This window comes from Gorilla gorilla, chromosome 23 (genome assembly GCF_029281585.2).
Source record: "Gorilla gorilla gorilla isolate KB3781 chromosome 23, NHGRI_mGorGor1-v2.1_pri, whole genome shotgun sequence".
Taxonomy (NCBI): Eukaryota; Metazoa; Chordata; class Mammalia; order Primates; family Hominidae; genus Gorilla; species Gorilla gorilla.
In genome coordinates, this window is record NC_086018.1 from 40,137,235 (window position 1) to 40,158,277 (window position 21,043).

A 21,043-nucleotide genomic window follows, 5' to 3' on the forward strand; every position below is an offset into this window, starting at 1 on the left:
CCCTGAGGAGGATGATCGCAACCAGGGCGTGGGCAGGGGACCCGAGTTGGAACTACCACATTGCTTTATTGTACATCAGGGCCCCTGGCTAGGGAGCAGGCTGGGGACTAGGTACCCCATTCTAGCGGGGCACAGCACAAAGCTCATAGGGGGATGGGGTCACCAGGAAAGCAAAGACACCATGGTGGCTGGGCCGGGGCTGTCCGGTGGGCACCAAGAAGCTGAAGTGCTGCAGCAGGGAGGTGAAGAAGAGGAAGAGCTCCATGCGGGCCAGGGGCTCCCCGAGGCATGCGCGGCGGCCTGTGGGGAGGGGAGGGGAGGGGCGTCAGTGAGCCTGGCTCCTGGGTGATACCCCTGCAAGACTCCACGGACGGGGACAGGGAGCCGGGCTCCCCACAGGCACCTGCTGAGAAAGGCAGGAAGGCCTCCGGCTTCACAAAGTGGCCCTGGGCATCCAGGAAGTGTTCGGGGTGGAAGCGGAAGGGCTTCTCCCAGATGGCCTCATCCTTCAGCACCGATGACAGGTTGGTGATGAGTGTCGTGCCCTGGGCAGGAGATGCAGGGTGAGAGTGGGGACTGGGCTCTAGGATGCTGGGACTCCTGCCACCAAACAAACACACGGGGGACACACACTGCCTGGCACACAGCTGGACTCTGTCAACTAGTCCTGCGCCCGAGAAGCTCCACAGTACCCTCTCCGACCCCACAGCAGGGTGCAGTCACACCTCTCAGAGGCACCCACACTGCCCCCTCTCCCTACAGGCATTGGGTCCTCCAACATTCTGGCAGGTCCTGGTTTGTCTTCCCCACTAGACGGGGGCTCTGGATGGACAGGCCAGTCCTGCCTCTATTCTGGACCCCACACTCAGGCGGGGACAGTCGATGTGGTGGCATTAAGGACCGGGTGGCCAGGGTTCCTAGACTGGGCCCACCTGGCAGTGGCCATGCTGGGGCTACCACCAGGGACTGGTGCTGAGCTGGGGTGAGGAGGGTGCCAGGCCTACCTTAGGGATGCGGAAGCCCTGTACTTCGATGTCACGGGATGTCATATGGGTCACACCCAGGGGGACGATGTCCCCAAAGCGCTGCACCTCGTGAATCACGGCAGTGGTGTAGGGCATGCGAGCCTGGTCACCCATCTCTGGTCGCCGCACCTGGCCTATCACGTCGTCGATCTCCTGTTGGACACGGCCTGGACAGACATGCGTCCCCACAATGGGTCAGCACCCAGGGGGTCCGGCCCTGACACTCCTTCCTGCCTCCTATGTTGGAGGAGGTCAGGCTTACAGGATCCTGGTGAAGCCTGTGCTTGGAGCCCCGGGTGTCCCAGCAAAGTTCACGGGCCCCCGCCTGTACCCTTCCTCCCTCGGCCCCTGCACTGTTTCCCAGATGGGCTCACGCTGCACATCCGGATGTAGGATCATGAGCAGGAGGCCCCAGGCCAGCGTGGTCGAGGTGGTCACCATCCCGGCAGAGAACAGGTCAGCCACCACTATGCGCAGGTTCTCATCATTGAAGCTGCTCTCAGGGTTCCTCTTGGCCTGAGCAGGGCCGAGAGGATACTCGGGACAGAACGGGGTAGCCCCCAAATGACCTCCAATTCTGCACATGTCGGCCCAGATGCGGCTCACCGGGTGATGCACTGGCCCAACCTTTTGCCCAGCCTCCCCTCATTCCTCCCGGGACGCTCAACCCACCACCCTTGCCCCCCACCGTGTCAGCTGCTCTCACCTTCTCCATCTCCGCCAGGAAGGCCTCAGTCAGGTCTCGGGGTGGCTGGGCTGGGTCCCAGGTCATCCTGTGCTCAGTTAGCAGCTCATCCAGCTGGGTCAGGAAAGCCTTTTGGAAGCGTAGGACCTTGCCAGCCAGCCCTGGGATACGCAGGAGGACGGGGATGGCATTCAGCACCTACAGCAGACACAGAATGGGGTCTCAATCCCTCCTGTGCTCTGCGTTCACCTGGACCAGTCTCAGGCCCCAGCCATCTCCAGGAAGACCCAGGGCCTGCCTGTCCTTACCACTGACCTCCCCAAGTCCCTCCCCAGTGCCAGCCTCCACACTCTCTCCTTGCCCAGAGGAGAAACCTAAAATCGAAATCTCCAACGTGGACAGGGGGTACAGAGTCCTTGGCCTCTCCTGGTGCCCCCTGACCCGGGCACACCTCTGTCACGACCATGTCTGAGATGTCCCCTCCTCCTCCAGGCCCTTCTTACAGTGGGGTCTCCTGGAATGTCCTTTCCCAAACCCATCTATGCAAATCCTGCTCTTCCGAGGCCCCAGTCCAGCCCCGGCACCTCAGGAGCTCGCCCTGCAGAGACCCCTCGGTCTCTCGCTCCACACCTCGCGCAGGAAGCCCGCCTCCTCCTTCAATCCCTCCTGAGCTAGGTCCAGCAGCCTGAGGAAGCGAGGGTCGTCATACTCGAAGCGGCGCCCGCAGGTGAGGGAGGCGATCACGTTGCTCACGGCTTTGTCCAAGAGGCCGCTGGGGCGAAAGGGGCGTCCTGGGAGCGGGAGATGCGGGTCAGGGGTCGCCTTCCCCGTCCCCCGCCTTCCCAGTTCCCGCTTTGTGCCCCTGTGCCCATCACCCACCGGAGTGGTCGGCGAAGGCGGCACAGAGGCGGGCGGCCTCCTCGGTCACCCACTGCTCCAGCGACTTCTTGCCCAGGCCCAAGTTGCGCAAGGTGGACACGGAGAAGCGCCTCTGCTCGCGCCACACGGGCCCATAGCGCGCCAGGAACACCCCTGGGGGCGGGATGGGCACGTGCGCGTGGCCATGAAGGCATTAGCCCCACCCTCCACCACCCACTCCAACCCTATGCTCCCCCTGGTCTCCCGCAGTCCCCGGCCCTGTCCAGCTGGGCACAGGGCCCACTCTTTGTGCATCCACCTTGCTCCCTTGGCTGGGGCAGGGCTTTGCCCCGCCTCGTCTCTGCCCACCCTGACCGCCTTTGCACTCAGGGAAGATCCCGTGGGCCCCGCGCCACCCACACTGAGCTTACAGCACAGGTGCGGTCCCCACCCCCCACTTCGACACCGGATTCCAGCTGGGAAATGCGCCAGCCTCACCCATTGGGCTCCTGCCGGGTCTCGGCAGTGGCCCCGCCCACTCGTCACAAGCCCCGCCCTCGTCCCCACGCTCACACCTCCCTAGTGCAGGTGGTTTCTTGGCCCGCTGTCCCCACTCGCTGGCCTGTTTCATGTCCACGACCCCGCGCCCTCTCTGCCCAGCTCGGACTACGGTCATCACCCACCCGGGTCCCACGGAAATCTGTCTCTGTCCCCACCGCTGCTTGCCTTGGGAACGCGGCCCGAAACCCAGGATCTGGGTGATGGGCACAGGGGGGCGGTCGGCGGTGTCCTCGCCGTGGGTCACCAGCGCCTCGCGCACGGCCGCCAGCCCATTGAGCACGACCACCGGCGTCCAGGCCAGCTGTAGGCTGAACACGTCCCCGAAGCGGCGCCGCAACTGCAGAGGGAGGGTCAGGGCCTCTGTCAAGCGACGATCCCCCCAGACTACAGGTCCTAGTCCTATTTGAACCTTGGACGACCCCCGGGGCTACCAGGAGTGAGCAGGTGGAAGGAGGAGACCCAGCCTCCTGATCCTGGGGTGGGGGTGGGGTCACAACTTCTGTGATGGAGGAACTCAGTTTGGATGCGTCACCCAGGTATGACCTTGCAAGAGTCACCAAAATTGCCGAGAGGCCACAGTTAGCATCCCATTCCCAGATGATGGTCCATGCCGGTGAGCAGTGAGGCCCGAGGACCCACAGTGCAAAAGGTTTGAACCGGGTCACTGCACCTCCTTCATCCTTGATTTCCTGATTTAAACGGCACACAGGACCCTGACTCCTCTTCCATTCCCAAGGCCTTTTCTTCTGGTGTCAGCAGAAGGGACTTTGTGCTCCATAACATATGTTGCCCAATGGGCTTGCACGCCCACTGCCAAGTCCAGCTCCACCTCCAGGCCCTTGCCCTACTCTTCCTTGGCCTTTGGAAAATCCGGTCCTTCATGCCATGTATAAATGCCCTTCCCCAGGAAGTCCCCCAAACCTGCTTCCCCTTCTCAGCCTGGCTTCTGGTCCAGCCTGTGGTTTCACCCACCACCCATGTTTGCTTCTGGTAGAGGATCCTCAGCACCTCTGCCACCCTCCAGAACCTCCTCCCTCACCTGATCGAAGCAGTATGGTGTGTTCTGGAAGTCCACATGCAGCAGGTTGCCCAGCCCGGGCAGTGGCAGGGGGCCTGGCGGGTAGCGTGCAGCCCAGCGTTGGCGCCGGTGCATCAGGTCCACCAGGAGCAGGAAGATGGCCACTATCACGGCCAGGGGCACCAGTGCTTCTAGCCCCATGGCTGCCTCACTACCAACTGGGCTCCTCTGGACACACCTGGCACCCCCACCCCACCAGACACAGAGGACCAGGCAGGACACTCTCAGCACACCGAGCGCGTGACCCTTCCCTTATAAAGGGAGCTGATGATGGCCTTTGCCCTCTGCTGTGAGTCAACCTGCTGTGTTGACTGTGCTGCCAGTGGCAGAGTCAGGCCAGGGTGGGTATGGGCTGCTCCAGAGGTCCTTGCCCCTGCTTCCTGCTCCAGGCCCTTACCCAGGGTAGGCCGGTGGAGGGGCCTGGTCAGAGAAGTCACCCCCCCTCCCCACTCCAAGCTCCTGAAGCCTGCAAAGCCTTCTGGGATAACCAGGGTTTCAGTGGACCCGGCCATCCACCACCCAGCTAGGCTCATACACCCTAATGTAGTCACAACCCCTCCTCCAGAACATGGCCTTGCCCTTTCCCTACCCCCACCTGCCCACTCCAGAGTGACCTTCAGCACCCTTATCTGTCACTGGCACTTACCTGGGGCCTTAGAGCTCCTGATGAGGAGTGGCATCATGGGCCTGGTCCCTTCACTTCACACTGCACTCTTGACATGCACAGATGCTATGCACACACCTGATGGTGCACAGATCTCTTGTCCACTCCCAGACACTTGTCCACTTGTTCACACTTGCAGGGACACGATTACACACCCAGAAAATCACCCACACAATGACAATATTCACACATACACAGACTCACACTGACACTCAGGGCACACATTGTCTCTTACACACACCAGTCACACACACATACAGACCCGGCACCAAGTACCGCGCTTCCCAGCCATGCCTGAGGTTTCCTGGATGGGACCTCTCCTGTCCAGAGGCTGCTCCCAGCCCAGCCCACATCCCTGGGCTCTGGCCGGGCCATGGCTTCTCGTTTGCAACAGGGCTGTTCCCAGAGCTCCCAGTTGGTAGCCTGAAGGCCCTTGCCCCAGCCTGTGACAACATCCTCCAGGGCTGCCTGAGGGTCGTCGTCCTCCACTGCTTTCTGGCCTCCATGTTTCTGATTAGAAATCTGGTGGGAACGTTATGGAGGATCCTTTGTTCAGTATATGTTGCTTTATTTTTTTTTTCTTTAGACAGGGTCTCACTCTGTTGCCCAGGCCGGAGTGCAGTGGCAGGATCATGGCTCACTGCAGTCTCGACATCAAGTGGACCCCCTGCCTCTCAAGTAGCTGGGACTACAGGCACCACCCAGCCCAATTTTTTTTTTTTTTTTTTGGAGACGGAGATTTCCTCTTGTTGCCCAGGCTGGTGGCTCCCCTCCATTGTGCAATGATGCAATCTCAGCTCACTACAACCTTCACCTCTAGGCTTCAAGCAATTCTCCTGCCTCAGCCTCCTAAGTAGCTGGGATTACAGGTGTGTGCCACCACGTCTAGCTTTTTGTATTTTCAGTAGAGATAGCGTTTCACCATGTTGGCCAGGCTAGTCTTGAACTCCTGACTTCAGGTGATCCACCCACCTCAGGCTCCCAAAGTTCTGGGATTATAGGCAGAGCCACCGCACCCAACCCCAGCTAATTTTGTATTTTTTGTAGAGACCGGGTTCTTCCAAGTTGTCCAGGCTGGTCTTGAACTCCTGGGGTGAAGCGATCCTCCCACCTGGGCCTCCCAAAGTGCTGGGATTACAGGCCTGAGCCACTGTGACTACCTGATATGTCTTTTCTCTCTTGCTGCTTTCAAAATCCTGTCTTTTGTGGGAGGGCAGCTGCCGAGCCCTGGACTTCTACGGGATCATCCACTGAGGACGGGAGGACCGGGCCCTGTACAGGTGGATTGTGTGTCAGCTGCCATGCTTGGAGCCAGTGCTCACCGAGCACGTGGCGGCTGTGGAGCTGGACACGGGGTTGATAAGTCCACTGGGGGTGACAGTCTCATCCATGAGTGGTATTTGACGTGGCTGCAGAAGGCGGATGTGGTGGTGGCAGAAGTGACACAACTGTCCCTGGGTATAGGCTATGATCTGGGCCAGGCCACAGCCCTCAATAAGTGAATCCTGTGCCTGCTCCAGCTGCAGTCTGGTGGAGTGCTGTCGGCCATGATCTGGGAAGAGGCAGACGGCTCTGGGTTCCAGGTGTGGGACTACGGAGAGGGACAGGTGGAGGCCCTGCTGCATGGATAGGTTGAGGCTGATCCTCCCGAGCAGGTTGCCTCCCCTAACCCAACCATTGGACCTAATCCCATTTTATTAAATTCTTCTCATCCCAGACACTGCTCTAGTACCAATCCTGGCTCTTTGCCCCAGGAGCAAATTAAAAGGTACATTTAAAATTCTAAAAAAAGAAAAATCTGTCTTTTGACAGTGATTATGATGATGCGTATGGCTGAAGATCTCTTTGAGTTTACCCTACTTGGAGTTTGATGAGCTTTTTGGATGTACAGATTAATGTTTTTCATCAAATTTGGGAGGTTTTCAGCCATTAATTCTTCAACTATTCCTTTACTCCTTTCTCCCTGTCTTCTTTCCTGGGACTCCCATTGCGTGTATGTCAGAAAGCTTGACGGCGTCTCCAGGTCTCTGGATCTCTGTGCATTGCTCTTCATGCTTGTTCCTGTTCCTCAGAGGGGACTACCTCAGGTGGCCTCTCTCCATAGTCACAGGCTCTTTCTTCCAATTGTTCCAATCTGCTCTTGGGCCCCTGGGATGAATTTTCATTTCAGTTATTTTACCCTACAACTCCAGAATTTTTATTTGGTTCCTTTTTATAACTTTTTTGTTTTGTTTTTTGTTTTGTTTTGTGTTTTGGAGTATCGCTCTGTCACCCAGGCTGTAGTGCAGTGGTGCAATCTCGGCTCACTGCAATCTCTGCCTCTCGGGTTCAAGCGATTCTCCTGCCTCAGCCTCCCGAGTAGCTGGGATTACAGGCACGTGCCACCACGCCCGGCTAATTTTTGTATTTTAAGTAGAGACAGGGTTTCACCATGTTGGCCAGGCTGGTCTCAATCTCTTGACCTCATGATCTGCCCGCCTCAGCCTCCCAAAGTGCTGGGATTATAGGCATGAGCCACCATGCCCAGCCCCTTTTTATAAGGTTTATCCCATTATTGATATTCTCTAATTGGTGAGACATTGTTCCCACACTTTAGTTAGTTCTTTTGACATGGTTCTTTTCTTTTTCTTGGGAGAAGGTCTCTCTGTCACCCAAGCTGGAGTGCAGTGGTGCAGTCATGGCTCACTGCAGCCTCAACTTCCTGGGCTGAAGTGATCCTCCTACCTCAGCATCCTGAGAGGCTGGGACCATAGGCAGCCAGCTAATTTTTAAAATTTTTTGTAGAGATGGGGGTCTCACCACGTTTCCCAAGCTGCTCTCAAACTCCTGGGCTCAAGCAATCCACCTGCGTCAGCTTCCCAGAGTGCTAGGATGATAGGTATGAGCCACCGCACCAGGCCTACACGTGGTTTCTCCCTTTGAAGTACTAGCCAGGCCTGATCATGCTTAGCTTCCGAGATCAGCAGGTTCCAGGCGGTGCAGCCTCAGATGCAGCATGTTTTAGGTCTTTGAACATATTTAAATGAGCTGACTGAACGTCTTTGTCTAGCAATTGCAGCATCAGGGGCTGGTCCCATTGGTGACTTTTCCCGTGTCTGGGCCGTCCTTTCGGTTTCCTTTCCACGTCTCATAATTTGTTAAAACCTGGACATTTCACGGGCGATAATGTGGCAACTCCGAAAGTCAGATTCTCTTCCCTGCCCAGGGTGTGTTGTTGTTGTTGCCTGTTGGAGCTGTTTCTTTGCTGGGTGACTTTTCTGAACTAATTCTGACTAAGCATTAATGTCTCCATTCCCTGCGAGGTGTGGCCACTGAAGCCGCTCTTCAGTTATGGCAGTGGTCAGCTAATGACTGGTCAGAGTTCCTTAGGTGCCTGGAAGTGAAGTCTTTGCCGAGTGGGTCTCTCTGTGTGTGCCGGGCGTGGCTTCAGCGCTCTGCTAGGCAGTGCTCAACTTTCCCTTAGCCGTCACGTGCTGTCTGCACAGCACCTCAGGTCAGTCACGGGTGAGGGCTCAGGGCCTTGCCGGCCTTCCTGAATATGGGCACAGCTGCAGACAGCCTTACCCACGTGCAGGGCACCTAGATTCCCAAGAAGGGGCAAGAGCTGTTCAAAACCACTACAAGCTGGACATGATGGCTCACACCTGTAGTGTCAGTGACTCAGGAGGCTGTAATGGGAGGATCACTTGAGGCCAGGAGTTTGAGACCTAGCAAGACCCCATCCCCCACCCAAAAAAACAAAAACAACAATAAAAACTCACTGTGGACAGCTCATGCCCCAGCTGCTGCTTTTTAACCCCAGCTGTTATCCATCACCACAGGCAGCTTCGATTTTCAACCATGGATCTGATGACTTTCAACAAACCCTCCTGAGGAAAATGCTGTTTCCACCAGGAGAGATCTCAGGACAAATGTAGACAGCCCTGGCAAGTGGGGTCTGCCTGGGAGCTAGCAGACAGGTGAAAGAGTGACAGTTCTTGGGGAATTAGGCTTTTGCTTTGTTTTGGAGATGGCGTTTCATACTTATCACCCAGACTGGAGTGCAATGGTGTGATCTCGGCTCACTGCAACCTCTGCCTCCCAGGTTCAAGCAATTCTCCTGCCTCAGCCTCCTGAGTAGCTGGGATTACAGGCACCCACCACCACGCCCAGCTAATTTTTTGTATTTTTAGTAGAGACGGGGTTTCACCATGTTGGCCAGGCTGGTCTCGAACGCCTGACCTCAGGTGATCCACCCATCTCGGCCTCCCAAAGTGCTGGGATTACAGGCGTGAGCCACCCTGCCCAGCCCAATTATAGATTTTTTAAGTTAAGGTATTGACAGAGCTCACCTCAGCCTTTTTCTCTCTCCTTGTCATGCAGCCCACAGGGGAGACGGTCAAGCCAGTATGGGGGCTAATGAATAAATGCTACACTGTGCCCACTCAGGTGGGTAAGGGCTGCCACTCCTCTTCCCCTGGAGTGGGGCGGCTGTGCTGGCACCCTTGGCAGACACACTAAGGGGAACTGCACCTGGAGAGGATGGGCCAGTCGGGGAAGGACTGCTGGTCACTCATAGCTGTGTGTCACCCCTCCCACCTCCCTCTGCGGAGACGCAAAGTCAAGAGTAGGAAGAAGCCAACCTCTGAGGTAAGGCTTCCCCTGGAAGGCCCAGGGCTGGGGCTCTCTCCTTTCAGAGCTCAGTTAGACCCAGACACACGGCAGGGAGTCCCAAGGGTAGTGGCAGGCCCCCTCCAGGAAACTCACAAGGTTACCACAGCTCAACTGAAAAGGAAGAACTTCCCAGGACTGTGACACCCCAGTGTGAGAACAGGAGGATGAGGTGCTCTGAAGGCCTTTCTGCCCAGTCTGCCCTCTTATTCCTCCTGCAGGTCACGACCCCCAGGAGACCTGGAGGACTGAATGCTGCTGCCCCCAAGGAGGAGGCTGCCGTCTTATCCCAGGAGGGAGAGCAGGTGAAGTCCCCAGGGGAGGAAGCACCTAGCCCCATTCCTGCTGAGCAGGAGGTGGCAGGTACCCCAGACTGGGAGGTAAGGACAGCCCGGGGCTTCAACTGGAACGTCTCCAGCATGGGTCCGACTGAGCAGCCATGGAGCACTGCAGAGTGGGAGGCAGCAGGGCAGGGAAGCAGTGCTGGAGGCTGGCTCAACCCCAAGACCAGCAGGCCAAGCTGCCATCCCAGGGGAGCGAGGACGTCTGTGCAGAGCTGAGAGGCAGTAGCCATGTGTGAACAGACTGGGCCTCATCCTGGCCTCACCAACTTTGTGTGGACAGAGCCTGTTTCCCTGTCTGTGCAACACAGAACCTGCCTGATCTCACTGCTGGATCCCTCTTCTTCCTGCCAGGAAAATAAAAAGGTTCAAAAGGAAGTTGCTGCGTATCCATCTGGTAAGACCACTGACCCAGCGTGCTGCAGGGGGCTGCTTCCACCCCGCTTCTCAGTGACTGCCAGGGTCACAGACACCCCAGCCCTTTCCCACCTTCCTGACCTGGGGAGGGGAGGGGAGGGAAGCAGCCCAGGAGTCAGGTGCCTTGACCTTCCTGGGAGCCTCCTTGGGTGGGCAGGAACTCTGGGCCACTCCCCTGAGCTGGCTGCATCCCTACCTTTCACCACAGCTGACCTGGCCCCGGGGCATCTCAGAGGGAGGGTTGATTGCTCCCAGGAGGGGACTCACAAGGCTGCCGGTTTCTACTTTGCAGAGGCCTCTGAGGACAGCAAAGAGCAAAGGCCCTGGGACCGGGTCTCCGTGCCCATGACAGAGCTCTGGCTGGACTGGTTCTCAGCCTCTAACACCCCCAAGACTCAGAACCGTGAAGAAAATCTTTCCAATAAATCCAAGAGTTGCTGCTGCTATAGGCCAGGCTGCCACCTCTCGGGGCCTCCGTCTTCAGACAAACCCAGCCTGGCTTCATCCACACTCCCTGTCCCCACAGCTGCAGGAACAGCACTTCCTGCCACCGAGCCGTGTGACCACAGTGGATTGTCTCTGGAGGGGCCCAAGGGGGCCCTGGCCACCTTTCTGACTGACTCGGTGCCAGGAGACAGACCAACGTCCCTCTCGTGCTGACAGCCGGGCCGCACCCTGGCATGAGGGCATTTACAGAAATGCTGGCGGAACTGCTGCCAGGGAGGCTGTAGGGTCCTCTGGCAAAAGAGGCCTCAGGTGGCTCCTCAGAGTGTCTGTGGTTCTCTGTCCCAGGCTGTTCCCTAAGAAGGTCTGCCCAGGACTCAGGTAATCATATGCTCATTAGAAACTCCTGGGCACTGCCTGTGTGCCCAGCCCAGCCCATTATGTCGGTGAGGACAGACGTGGAGGACAGCAGTCCCTGCCCTTGGTTGGGGCTCCAGGCCAGCAAGGGCCACAGCCCCAGAAGGCAGAGCAGGAAGACAGGACTCGGGGCAGGTGAAGCAGCCTTCTCATTGGCAGAAGGGAAACAGAAGCCCAGGGTGGGGAAGGGTGGGGAAGGGTGGGGAAGGGTGGGGAAGGGTGGGCCCGGGGTCACACGGGGTAATGGCAGAGCCAGGACTAGGGTCAGGGTCTCTGGCTCTCAGCTGCCCATGCCACCTCCTCCTTCTCTGCCCGCCCCAGTGCCTCATGGGCCCAAGGTTGACTCCCGCCCTAGGGCAGGCCAGTGACCCACAGGGCTCATACATGGCCCCTGGCCAAGCCTGTGGGCCCTGCCTTACCCCTACCGGGAGGATGGCACCTAGGGTTGGAGCCAAACAAGTGTCCTCCTCCAGCGCCAGCCTGGCCCCGAGTGCAAACTCGTCACTGGTCAGGGGTCCGGACAGCAGCATCCCTGAGGGCCGAGAGAGGGGGCCAGTCCTGTGGTGAGGTTGAGAGGTGTCAACGTGCTGGCGGTCCTCGCTCGCTCTCAGCACCTCCTCAGCCTCAGCGTCTGCTCTGACCACACTTGAGGAGCCCTTCAGCCCAGCGCTGCACTGTGGGAGCCCCTCTCTGGGCTGGTGGAGGCTGGAGCCAACTCCCTCTGCTTGCGGGGAGGTATGGAGGGAGAGGCGTGGGCAGGAACCTGGGTTGCTCACGGGCCAGCACCAGTTCCGGGTGGGCAGGGGCTCAGCGGGCCCTGCACTCGGAGCAGCCAGCTGGTGCCTCCAGCCCCAGGCAGTGAGGGGCTTAGCACCTGGGCCAGCAGCTGCGGAGGGGGCGTTGGGTCCCCCAGTACTGCTGGCCCGCCGGCGCGCACCACACTTGAATTGTCGCCAGGCCTCAGTCACCTCCCCGCGGGGCAGGGTTCGGGACCTGCAGCCTGCCATGCCCAAGCCTCCCCATGGTGGGCTCCCTGCGAGGCCCGAGCCTCCCACACGGGTGCCTCCCACTGCTCCACGGCACCTGGTCCCATCCACTGCCCAAGGGCTGAGGAGTGCAGGTGCCCGGCGTGGGACTGGCAGGCAGCTCTGCCTGTGGCCCTGGCATAGGATCCACTAGGCGAAGCTGGCTGGACTCCTGAGTCACGTGGGGACTTGGAGAACTTTTATGTCTAGCCAGAGGATTGTATATGCACCAATCAGCACTCTGTGTCTAGCTCCGGGTTTGTGGATGCACCAGTTAGCACTCTGTATCTAGCTAATCTGGTGGGTACTTGGGGAACCTTTATTTCTAGCTAAAAGATTGTAAATACACCAATCAGCACTCTGTGTCTAGCTCAAAGTTTGTAAACACACCAATCAGCACCCTGTGTCTAGCTGAAGGTTTGTAAACGCACCAATCAGTGCTCTCTGTCTACTCTATCTAGCTAATCTAGTGGGGACTTGGACAACCTTTATGTCTAGCTAAGGGATTGTAAATACACCATTCAGCACTCTGTGTGTAGTTCAAGGTTTGTAAATATACCAATCAGCACTCTGTGTCTAGCTCAGGGATTGTAAATGCACCAATCAGCACCCTGTCAAAATGGACCAATCAGCTCTCTGTAAGTGGACCAATCCGCTGTCTGTAAAATGGGCCAATCAGCAGGATGTGGGTGGGGGTCAGATAAGGGAATAAAAGCAGGCTGCCTGAAGTGGCAGCGGCAACCTGGTTGCCATCGTTCTTTTGCTGTTTGCAGTGAGTCTTCCTGCTGCTCACTCATTGGGTCCACACTGCCTTTATGAGTTGTAACACTGGAAGGACTGCAGTTTCACTCCTGAGGCCAGTGAGACCACAAACCCACCAGGAAGAATGAACAACTCCGTGCGTGCCGCCTTAAGAGCCGTAACACTCACTGTGAAGGTCTGCAGCTTCACTCCTGAAGCCAGCAAGACCACGCACCCACCAGAAGGAACAAACTCTGAACACACCATCTTTAAGAACTGTAACACTCACCGTGAGGGTCCACAGCTTCATTCTGGAAGTCAGTGAGACCAAGAACCCACCAATTTTGGACACAAGGTGACAGGCTGAGGGCGGTGGCTTGGTCCTGGGTTTTCCTGGGGCCTTCCCAGGGAATGTTCTGGCACCTGCCGACTGAGCCCTGGGAGGTAGCCCTGGCATATAGCTCCCTGATGCCATGATTTGTCTTCCGTTTTGGGGTGTCATATATGAAGGGAGGTGACTGTTGTGATGGTGCTGGCAGGACTGCTGCCCCTGATGTGGGGTGGGCTGAGTTAGGCCTGAAATGTGAGGCCGGGTGCGGTGGCTCACGCCTGTAATTCCAGCACTTTGGGAGGCCGAGGTGGGCGGATCACGAGGTCAGGAGATTGAGACCACCCTGGCTAACACGGTGAAACCCCGTCTCTGTTAAAAACAGACAAAAATATTAGCCGGGCGTGGTCGTGGGCACCTGTAGTCCCAGCTACTTGGGTGGCTGAGGCAGGAGAATGGTGTGAACCCGGGAGGCGGAGCTTGCAGTGAGCCAAGATCGCACCACTGCACTCCTGCCTGGGCGACAGAGCGAGACTCTGCCTCAACAGAAAAAAAAAAAAAAAAAAAAAAAAAAAAGAAATATGGGCCTCCAGGCTGAGTTCTGCCCTCTCCACCACATCCAGGGCTGACTGACACCTCTAGTCAGTCCATTCTGGCCCCTTCCCCAGATGCCAGGACAATGTAGTCCTTGTCACCAATCTGGGCAGTCAGAGTTGGGTCAGTGGGACATGGGATTATGGGCAAGGGTAACTGACATCTGCTCAGCCTCAACGGACCCGTCTCAAATGCGGCCAGGCGGTGGGGTAAGCAGGAATGAGGCAGGGGTGGGGTTGCCCTGAGGAGGATGATCGCAACCAGGGCGTGGGCAGGGGACCCGAGTTGGAACTACCACATTGCTTTATTGTACATCAGGGCCCCTGGCTAGGGAGCAGGCTGGGGACTAGGTACCCCATTCTAGCGGGGCACAGCACAAAGCTCATAGGGGGATGGGGTCACCAGGAAAGCAAAGACACCATGGTGGCTGGGCCGGGGCTGTCCGGTGGGCACCAAGAAGCTGAAGTGCTGCAGCAGGGAGGTGAAGAAGAGGAAGAGCTCCATGCGGGCCAGGGGCTCCCCGAGGCATGCGCGGCGGCCTGTGGGGAGGGGAGGGGAGGGGCGTCAGTGAGCCTGGCTCCTGGGTGATACCCCTGCAAGACTCCACGGACGGGGACAGGGAGCCGGGCTCCCCACAGGCACCTGCTGAGAAAGGCAGGAAGGCCTCCGGCTTCACAAAGTGGCCCTGGGCATCCAGGAAGTGTTCGGGGTGGAAGCGGAAGGGCTTCTCCCAGACGGCCTCATCCTTCAGCACCGATGACAGGTTGGTGATGAGTGTCGTGCCCTGGGCAGGAGATGCAGGGTGAGAGTGGGGACTGGGCTCTAGGATGCTGGGACTCCTGCCACCAAACAAACACACGGGGGACACACACTGCCTGGCACACAGCTGGACTCTGTCAACTAGTCCTGCGCCCGAGAAGCTCCACAGTACCCTCTCCGACCCCACAGCAGGGTGCAGTCACACCTCTCAGAGGCACCCACACTGCCCCCTCTCCCTACAGGCATTGGGTCCTCCAACATTCTGGCAGGTCCTGGTTTGTCTTCCCCACTAGACGGGGGCTCTGGATGGACAGGCCAGTCCTGCCTCTATTCTGGACCCCACACTCAGGCGGGGACAGTCGATGTGGTGGCATTAAGGACCGGGTGGCCAGGGTTCCTAGACTGGGCCCACCTGGCAGTGGCCATGCTGGGGCTACCACCAGGGACTGGTGCTGAGCTGGGGTGAGGAGGGTGCCAGGCCTACCTTAGGGATGCGGAAGCCCTGTACTTCGATGTCACGGGATGTCATATGGGTCACACCCAGGGGGACGATGTCCCCAAAGCGCTGCACCTCGTGAATCACGGCAGTGGTGTAGGGCATGCGAGCCTGGTCACCCATCTCTGGTCGCCGCACCTGGCCTATCACGTCGTCGATCTCCTGTTGGACACGGCCTGGACAGACATGCGTCCCCACAATGGGTCAGCACCCAGGGGGTCCGGCCCTGACACTCCTTCCTGCCTCCTATGTTGGAGGAGGTCAGGCTTACAGGATCCTGGTGAAGCCTGTGCTTGGAGCCCCGGGTGTCCCAGCAAAGTTCACGGGCCCCCGCCTGTACCCTTCCTCCCTCGGCCCCTGCACTGTTTCCCAGATGGGCTCACGCTGCACATCCGGATGTAGGATCATGAGCAGGAGGCCCCAGGCCAGCGTGGTCGAGGTGGTCACCATCCCGGCAGAGAACAGGTCAGCCACCACTATGCGCAGGTTCTCATCATTGAAGCTGCTCTCAGGGTTCCTCTTGGCCTGAGCAGGGCCGAGAGGATACTCGGGACAGAACGGGGTAGCCCCCAAATGACCTCCAATTCTGCACATGTCGGCCCAGATGCGGCTCACCGGGTGATGCACTGGCCCAACCTTTTGCCCAGCCTCCCCTCATTCCTCCCGGGACGCTCAACCCACCACCCTTGCCCCCCACCGTGTCAGCTGCTCTCACCTTCTCCATCTCCGCCAGGAAGGCCTCAGTCAGGTCTCGGGGTGGCTGGGCTGGGTCCCAGGTCATCCTGTGCTCAGTTAGCAGCTCATCCAGCTGGGTCAGGAAAGCCTTTTGGAAGTGTAGGACCTTGCCAGCCAGCCCTGGGATACGCAGGAGGACGGGGATGGCATTCAGCACCTACAGCAGACACAGAATGGGGTCTCAATCCCTCCTGTGCTCTGCGTTCACCTGGACCAGTCTCAGGCCCCAGCCATCTCCAGGAAGACCCAGGGCCTGCCTGTCCTTACCACTGACCTCCCCAAGTCCCTCCCCAGTGCCAGCCTCCACACTCTCTCCTTGCCCAGAGGAGAAACCTAAAATCGAAATCTCCAACGTGGACAGGGGGTACAGAGTCCTTGGCCTCTCCTGGTGCCCCCTGACCCGGGCACACCTCTGCCACGACCATGTCTGAGATGTCCCCTCCTCCTCCAGGCCCTTCTTACAGTGGGGTCTCCTGGAATGTCCTTTCCCAAACCCATCTATGCAAATCCTGCTCTTCCGAGGCCCCAGTCCAGCCCCGGCACCTCAGGAGCTCGCCCTGCAGAGACCCCTCGGTCTCTCGCTCCACACCTCGCGCAGGAAGCCCGCCTCCTCCTTCAATCCCTCCTGAGCTAGGTCCAGCAGCCTGAGGAAGCGAGGGTCGTCATACTCGAAGCGGCGCCCGCAGGTGAGGGAGGCGATCACGTTGCTCACGGCTTTGTCCAAGAGGCCGTTGGGGCGAAAGGGGCGTCCTGGGAGCGGGAGATGCGGGTCAGGGGTCGCCTTCCCCGTCCCCCGCCTTCCCAGTTCCCGCTTTGTGCCCCTGTGCCCATCACCCACCGGAGTGGTCGGCGAAGGCGGCACAGAGGCGGGCGGCCTCCTCGGTCACCCACTGCTCCAGCGACTTCTTGCCCAGGCCCAAGTTGCGCAAGGTGGACACGGAGAAGCGCCTCTGCTCGCGCCACACGGGCCCATAGCGCGCCAGGAACACCCCTGGGGGCGGGATGGGCACGTGCGCGTGGCCATGAAGGCATTAGCCCCACCCTCCACCACCCACTCCAACCCTATGCTCCCCCTGGTCTCCCGCAGTCCCCGGCCCTGTCCAGCTGGGCACAGGGCCCACTCTTTGTGCATCCACCTTGCTCCCTTGGCTGGGGCAGGGCTTTGCCCCGCCTCGTCTCTGCCCACCCTGACCGCCTTTGCACTCAGGGAAGATCCCGTGGGCCCCGCGCCACCCACACTGAGCTTACAGCACAGGTGCGGTCCCCACCCCCCACTTCGACACCGGATTCCAGCTGGGAAATGCGCCAGCCTCACCCATTGGGCTCCTGCCGGGTCTCGGCAGTAGCCCCGCCCACTCATCACAAGCCCCGCCCTCGTCCCCACGCTCACACCTCCCTAGTGCAGGTGGTTTCTTGGCCCGCTGTCCCCACTCGCTGGCCTGTTTCATGTCCACGACCCCGCGCCCTCTCTGCCCAGCTCGGACTACGGTCATCACCCACCCGGGTCCCACGGAAATCTGTCTCTGTCCCCACCGCTGCTTGCCTTGGGAACGCGGCCCGAAACCCAGGATCTGGGTGATGGGCACAGGGGGGCGGTCGGCGGTGTCCTCGCCGTGGGTCACCAGCGCCTCGCGCACGGCCGCCAGCCCATTGAGCACGACCACCGGCGTCCAGGCCAGCTGTAGGCTGAACACGTCCCCGAAGCGGCGCCGCAACTGCAGAGGGAGGGTCAGGGCCTCTGTCAAGCGACGATCCCCCCAGACTACAGGTCCTAGTCCTATTTGAACCTTGGACGACCCCCGGGGCTACCAGGAGTGAGCAGGTGGAAGGAGGAGACCCAGCCTCCTGATCCTGGGGTGGGGGTGGGGTCACAACTTCTGTGATGGAGGAACTCAGTTTGGATGGCCTCTCCTGGTGCCCCCTGACCCGGGCACACCTCTCCCATGACCATGTCTGAGATGTCCCCTCCTCCTCCAGGCCCTTCTTACAGTGGGGTCTCCTGGAATGTCCTTTCCCAAACCCATCTATGCAAATCCTGCTCTTCCGAGGCCCCAGTCCAGCCCCGGCACCTCAGGAGCTCGCCCTGCAGAGACCCCTCGGTCTCTCGCTCCACACCTCGCGCAGGAAGCCCGACTCCTCTTTCGATCCCTCCTGAGCTAGGTCCAGCAGCCTGAGGAAGCGAGGGTCGTCGTACTCGAAGCGGCGCCCGCAGGTGAGGGAGGCGATCACGTTGCTCACGGCTTTGTCCAAGAGGCCGTTGGGGCGAAAGGGGCGTCCCGGGGGCGGGAGATGCGGGTCAGGCGTCGCCTTCCCCGTCCCCCACCTTCCCAGTTCCCACTTTGTGCCCTTCTGCCCATCAGCCACCGGAGTGGTCGGCGAAGGCGGCACAAAGGTAGGTGGCCTCCTCGGTCACCCACTGCTCCAGCGACTTCTTGCCCAGGCCCAAGTTGCGCAAGGTGGACACGGAGAAGAGCCTCTGCTCGCGCCACGCGGGCCCACAGCGTGCCAGGAACACCCCTGGGGGCGGGACGGACACGTGGGCTTTGCCATGAAGGCTTTGGCCCCACCCTCCGCCACCCACTCCAACCCTATGCTCCCCCTGGTCTCCCGCAGTCCCCGACCCTGTCCAGCTGGGCACAGGGCCCACTCTTTGCCCACCCACCTTGCTCCACTGCCTGGGGCGGGGTTTGGCCCCACCTCGTCTCTGCCCACCCTGACCACCTTTCCACTCAGGGAAGATCCCGCCCGTCCCGCCCACACTGAGCCCGCAGCATAGGCGCGGTCCCCGCCACCGCCACTTCGACGCGTCAGCCTCGCCCACCGGGCTTCTGGCGGGTCTGGGCAGTAGCCCCGCCCCCTCCCAGCCCACAGACTCGCACCTCCCCCGTGCAGGTGGTTTCCTGGCCCACTGTCCTCAGCCCACTCGCTGGCCTTTATCTCTGTTTCACGTCCAGGACCCCACGCCCTGTCGGCGCTGCTTGGGCTACGGTCACTGTCCACCCGGGGCCCACGGAAACGCGGTCTCTGTCCCCCACCGCCGCTTGCCTTGGGAACGCGGCCCGAAGCCCAGGACCTGGTAGATGGGCGCAGGCGGGCGGTCGGCGGTGTCCTCGCCGCGGGTCACTGTCGCCTCGCGCACGGCCGCCAGCCCATTGAGCACGACCACCGGCGTCCAGGCCAGCTGTAGGCTGAACACGTCCCCGAAGCGGCGCCGCAACTGCAGAGGGAGGGTCAGGGCCTCTGTCAAGCGACGATCCCCCCAGACTACAGGTCCTAGTCCTATTTGAACCTTGGACGACCCCCGGGGCTACCAGGAGTGAGCAGGTGGAAGGAGGAGACCCAGCCTCCTGATCCTGGGGTGGGGGTGGGGTCACAACTTCTGTGATGGAGGAACTCAGTTTGGATGCATCACCCAGGTATGACCTTGCAAGAGTCACCAAAATTGCCGAGAGGCCACAGTTAGCATCCCATTCCCAGATGATGGTCCATGCCGGTGAGCAGTGAGGCCCGAGGACCCACAGTGCAAAAGGTTTGAACCGGGTCACTGCACCTCCTTCATCCTTGATTTCCTGATTTAAACGGCACACAGGACCCTGACTCCTCTTCCATTCCCAAGGCCTTTTCTTCTGGTGTCAGCAGAAGGGACTTTGTGCTCCATAACATATGTTGCCCAATGGGCTTGCACGCCCACTGCCAAGTCCAGCTCCACCTCCAGGCCCTTGCCCTACTCTTCCTTGGCCTTTGGAAAATCCGGTCCTTCATGCCATGTATAAATGCCCTTCCCCAGGAAGTCCCCCAAACCTGCTTCCCCTTCTCAGCCTGGCTTCTGGTCCAGCCTGTGGTTTCACCCACCACCCATGTTTGCTTCTGGTAGAGGATCCTCAGCACCTCTGCCACCCTCCAGAACCTCCTCCCTCACCTGATCGAAGCAGTATGGTGTGTTCTGGAAGTCCACATGCAGCAGGTTGCCCAGCCCGGGCAGTGGCAGGGGGCCTGGCGGGTAGCGTGCAGCCCAGCGTTGGCGCCGGTGCATCAGGTCCACCAGGAGCAGGAAGATGGCCACTATCACGGCCAGGGGCACCAGTGCTTCTAGCCCCATGGCTGCCTCACTACCAACTGGGCTCCTCTGGACACACCTGGCACCCCCACCCCACCAGGCACAGAGGACCAGGCAGGACACTCTCAGCACACCGAGCGCGTGACCCTTCCCTTATAAAGGGAGCTGATGATGGCCTTGGCTCTCTGCTGTGAGCCAGCCTGCTGTGTTGACTGTGCTGCCAGTGGCAGAGTCAGGCCAGGGTGGGTATGGGCTGCTCCAGAGGTCCTTGCCCCTGCTTCCTGCTCCAGGCCCTTACCCAGGGTAGGGTGGTAGAAAGGCCTGGTCGGAGAAGTCACCCCCCTCCCCACTCCAAGCTCCCCAAGCCCGCACAGGCTTCTGGGATAACCAGGGTCTCAGTGGACCCGGCCATCCACCTCCCAGCTAGGCTCATACACCCTAATGTAGTCACAACCCCTCCTCCAGAACATGGCCTTGCCCTTTCCCTACCCCACCTGCCCATTCCAGAGTGGCCTTCACCACCCTTATCTGTCACTGGCACTTACCTGGGGCCTTAGAGCTCCTGATGATGAGTGGCATCACGGGCCTGGTCCCTTCACTTCACACTGCACTCTTGACATGCACAGACGCTATGCACACACCTGATGGTGCACAGATCTCTTGTCCATTCCCAGACACTAATTCACACTTGCAGGGACACGATTACACACCCAGAAAATGACCTACACGCAGACAATACTCACATGCACGCAGACTCACACTGACAGGGCACACGCATTCTCTCATAACCATTCACACACATACAGACCCGGCACCAAGTACCCCACTCCCCAGCCATGCCCGAGGTTTCCTGGATGGGACCTCTCCTGTCCAGAGGCTGCTCCCAGTGAGCCTCAAAGCTGTCACGTGGATCCCAGCTCAGCCCACATTCTGGGCTCTGGCCGGGCCATGGCTTCTTGTTTGCAACAGGGCTGTTCCCAGAGCTCCCAGTTGGTAGCCTGAAGGCCCTTGCCCCAGCCTGTGACAACATCCTCCAGGGCTGCCTGAGGGTCGTCCTCCTCCACTGCTTTCTGGCCTCCATGTTTCTGATTAGAAATCTGGTGGGAACGTTATGGAGGATCCTTTATTTAGGATATGTTGCTTTTTTATTTTTATTTTTTCTTTAGAC

The 21,043-nt window shown here is 59.4% G+C and overlaps 3 protein-coding genes across 4 annotated transcripts; 1 reads left to right on the forward strand and 2 right to left on the reverse strand.

Moving 5' to 3' along the window:
* Positions 1 to 46: 46 nt before the first annotated feature.
* On the reverse strand, positions 47 to 9,075 carry LOC109025371 (cytochrome P450 2D6). The gene is made up of 9 exons (XM_063704566.1): positions 4,169 to 9,075; positions 3,295 to 3,466; positions 2,590 to 2,742; positions 2,341 to 2,501; positions 1,732 to 1,908; positions 1,400 to 1,541; positions 1,005 to 1,192; positions 404 to 545; positions 47 to 300 (listed from the first exon to the last, which is right to left on the reverse strand). The coding sequence occupies exons 1-9, from the start codon at positions 4,346 to 4,348 to the stop codon at positions 122 to 124; spliced, it is 1,494 nt and encodes a 497-aa protein (XP_063560636.1). The 5' UTR covers positions 4,349 to 9,075; the 3' UTR covers positions 47 to 121.
* Positions 9,076 to 9,378: 303 nt separating this feature from the next.
* On the forward strand, positions 9,379 to 12,911 carry LOC101136027 (uncharacterized). Its single transcript, XM_031005566.3, has 4 exons — positions 9,379 to 9,500; positions 9,743 to 9,826; positions 10,217 to 10,259; positions 10,572 to 12,911. The coding sequence occupies exons 1-4, from the start codon at positions 9,393 to 9,395 to the stop codon at positions 10,937 to 10,939; spliced, it is 603 nt and encodes a 200-aa protein (XP_030861426.2). The 5' UTR covers positions 9,379 to 9,392; the 3' UTR covers positions 10,940 to 12,911.
* Positions 12,912 to 14,113: 1,202 nt separating this feature from the next.
* LOC115931944 (cytochrome P450 2D6-like) lies at positions 14,114 to 20,213 on the reverse strand. Of its 2 annotated transcripts, none has more exons than XM_031005567.3 (9): positions 19,738 to 20,213; positions 18,864 to 19,035; positions 16,657 to 16,809; positions 16,408 to 16,568; positions 15,799 to 15,975; positions 15,467 to 15,608; positions 15,072 to 15,259; positions 14,471 to 14,612; positions 14,114 to 14,367 (listed from the first exon to the last, which is right to left on the reverse strand). In XM_031005567.3, exons 1-9 carry the CDS (start codon positions 19,915 to 19,917, stop codon positions 14,189 to 14,191), a joined length of 1,494 nt encoding a protein of 497 aa, XP_030861427.2. In that variant the 5' UTR covers positions 19,918 to 20,213; the 3' UTR covers positions 14,114 to 14,188. The 2 variants fall into 2 exon arrangements, with proteins under 2 accessions (XP_030861427.2, XP_055230751.1); XM_055374776.2 differs by lacking the exon at positions 18,864 to 19,035 and adding an exon at positions 17,362 to 17,533 and having other exon boundaries at positions 19,738 to 20,212.
* Positions 20,214 to 21,043: the final 830 nt, after the last annotated feature.

Coding starts and splice junctions, on each gene's coding strand:
- LOC109025371 (XM_063704566.1), bottom strand. CDS start 4,348: ATGGGGCTAGAAGCACTGGTGCCCCTGGCCGTGATAGTGGCCATCTTC. Junction 2,502..2,589: donor CGCCTTCGCCGACCACTCCG/GTGGGTGATGGG, acceptor TCCCGCTCCCAG/GACGCCCCTTTCGCCCCAGC. Junction 1,193..1,399: donor CCTACATCCGGATGTGCAGC/GTGAGCCCATCT, acceptor ATGTCTGTCCAG/GCCGTGTCCAACAGGAGATC.
- LOC115931944 (XM_031005567.3), bottom strand. CDS start 19,917: ATGGGGCTAGAAGCACTGGTGCCCCTGGCCGTGATAGTGGCCATCTTC. Junction 16,569..16,656: donor CGCCTTCGCCGACCACTCCG/GTGGGTGATGGG, acceptor TCCCGCTCCCAG/GACGCCCCTTTCGCCCCAAC. Junction 15,260..15,466: donor CCTACATCCGGATGTGCAGC/GTGAGCCCATCT, acceptor ATGTCTGTCCAG/GCCGTGTCCAACAGGAGATC.
- LOC101136027 (XM_031005566.3), top strand. CDS start 9,393: ATGGGCCAGTCGGGGAAGGACTGCTGGTCACTCATAGCTGTGTGTCAC. Junction 9,501..9,742: donor GGAAGAAGCCAACCTCTGAG/GTAAGGCTTCCC, acceptor TTCCTCCTGCAG/GTCACGACCCCCAGGAGACC. Junction 9,827..10,216: donor TATCCCAGGAGGGAGAGCAG/GTGAAGTCCCCA, acceptor TCTTCCTGCCAG/GAAAATAAAAAGGTTCAAAA.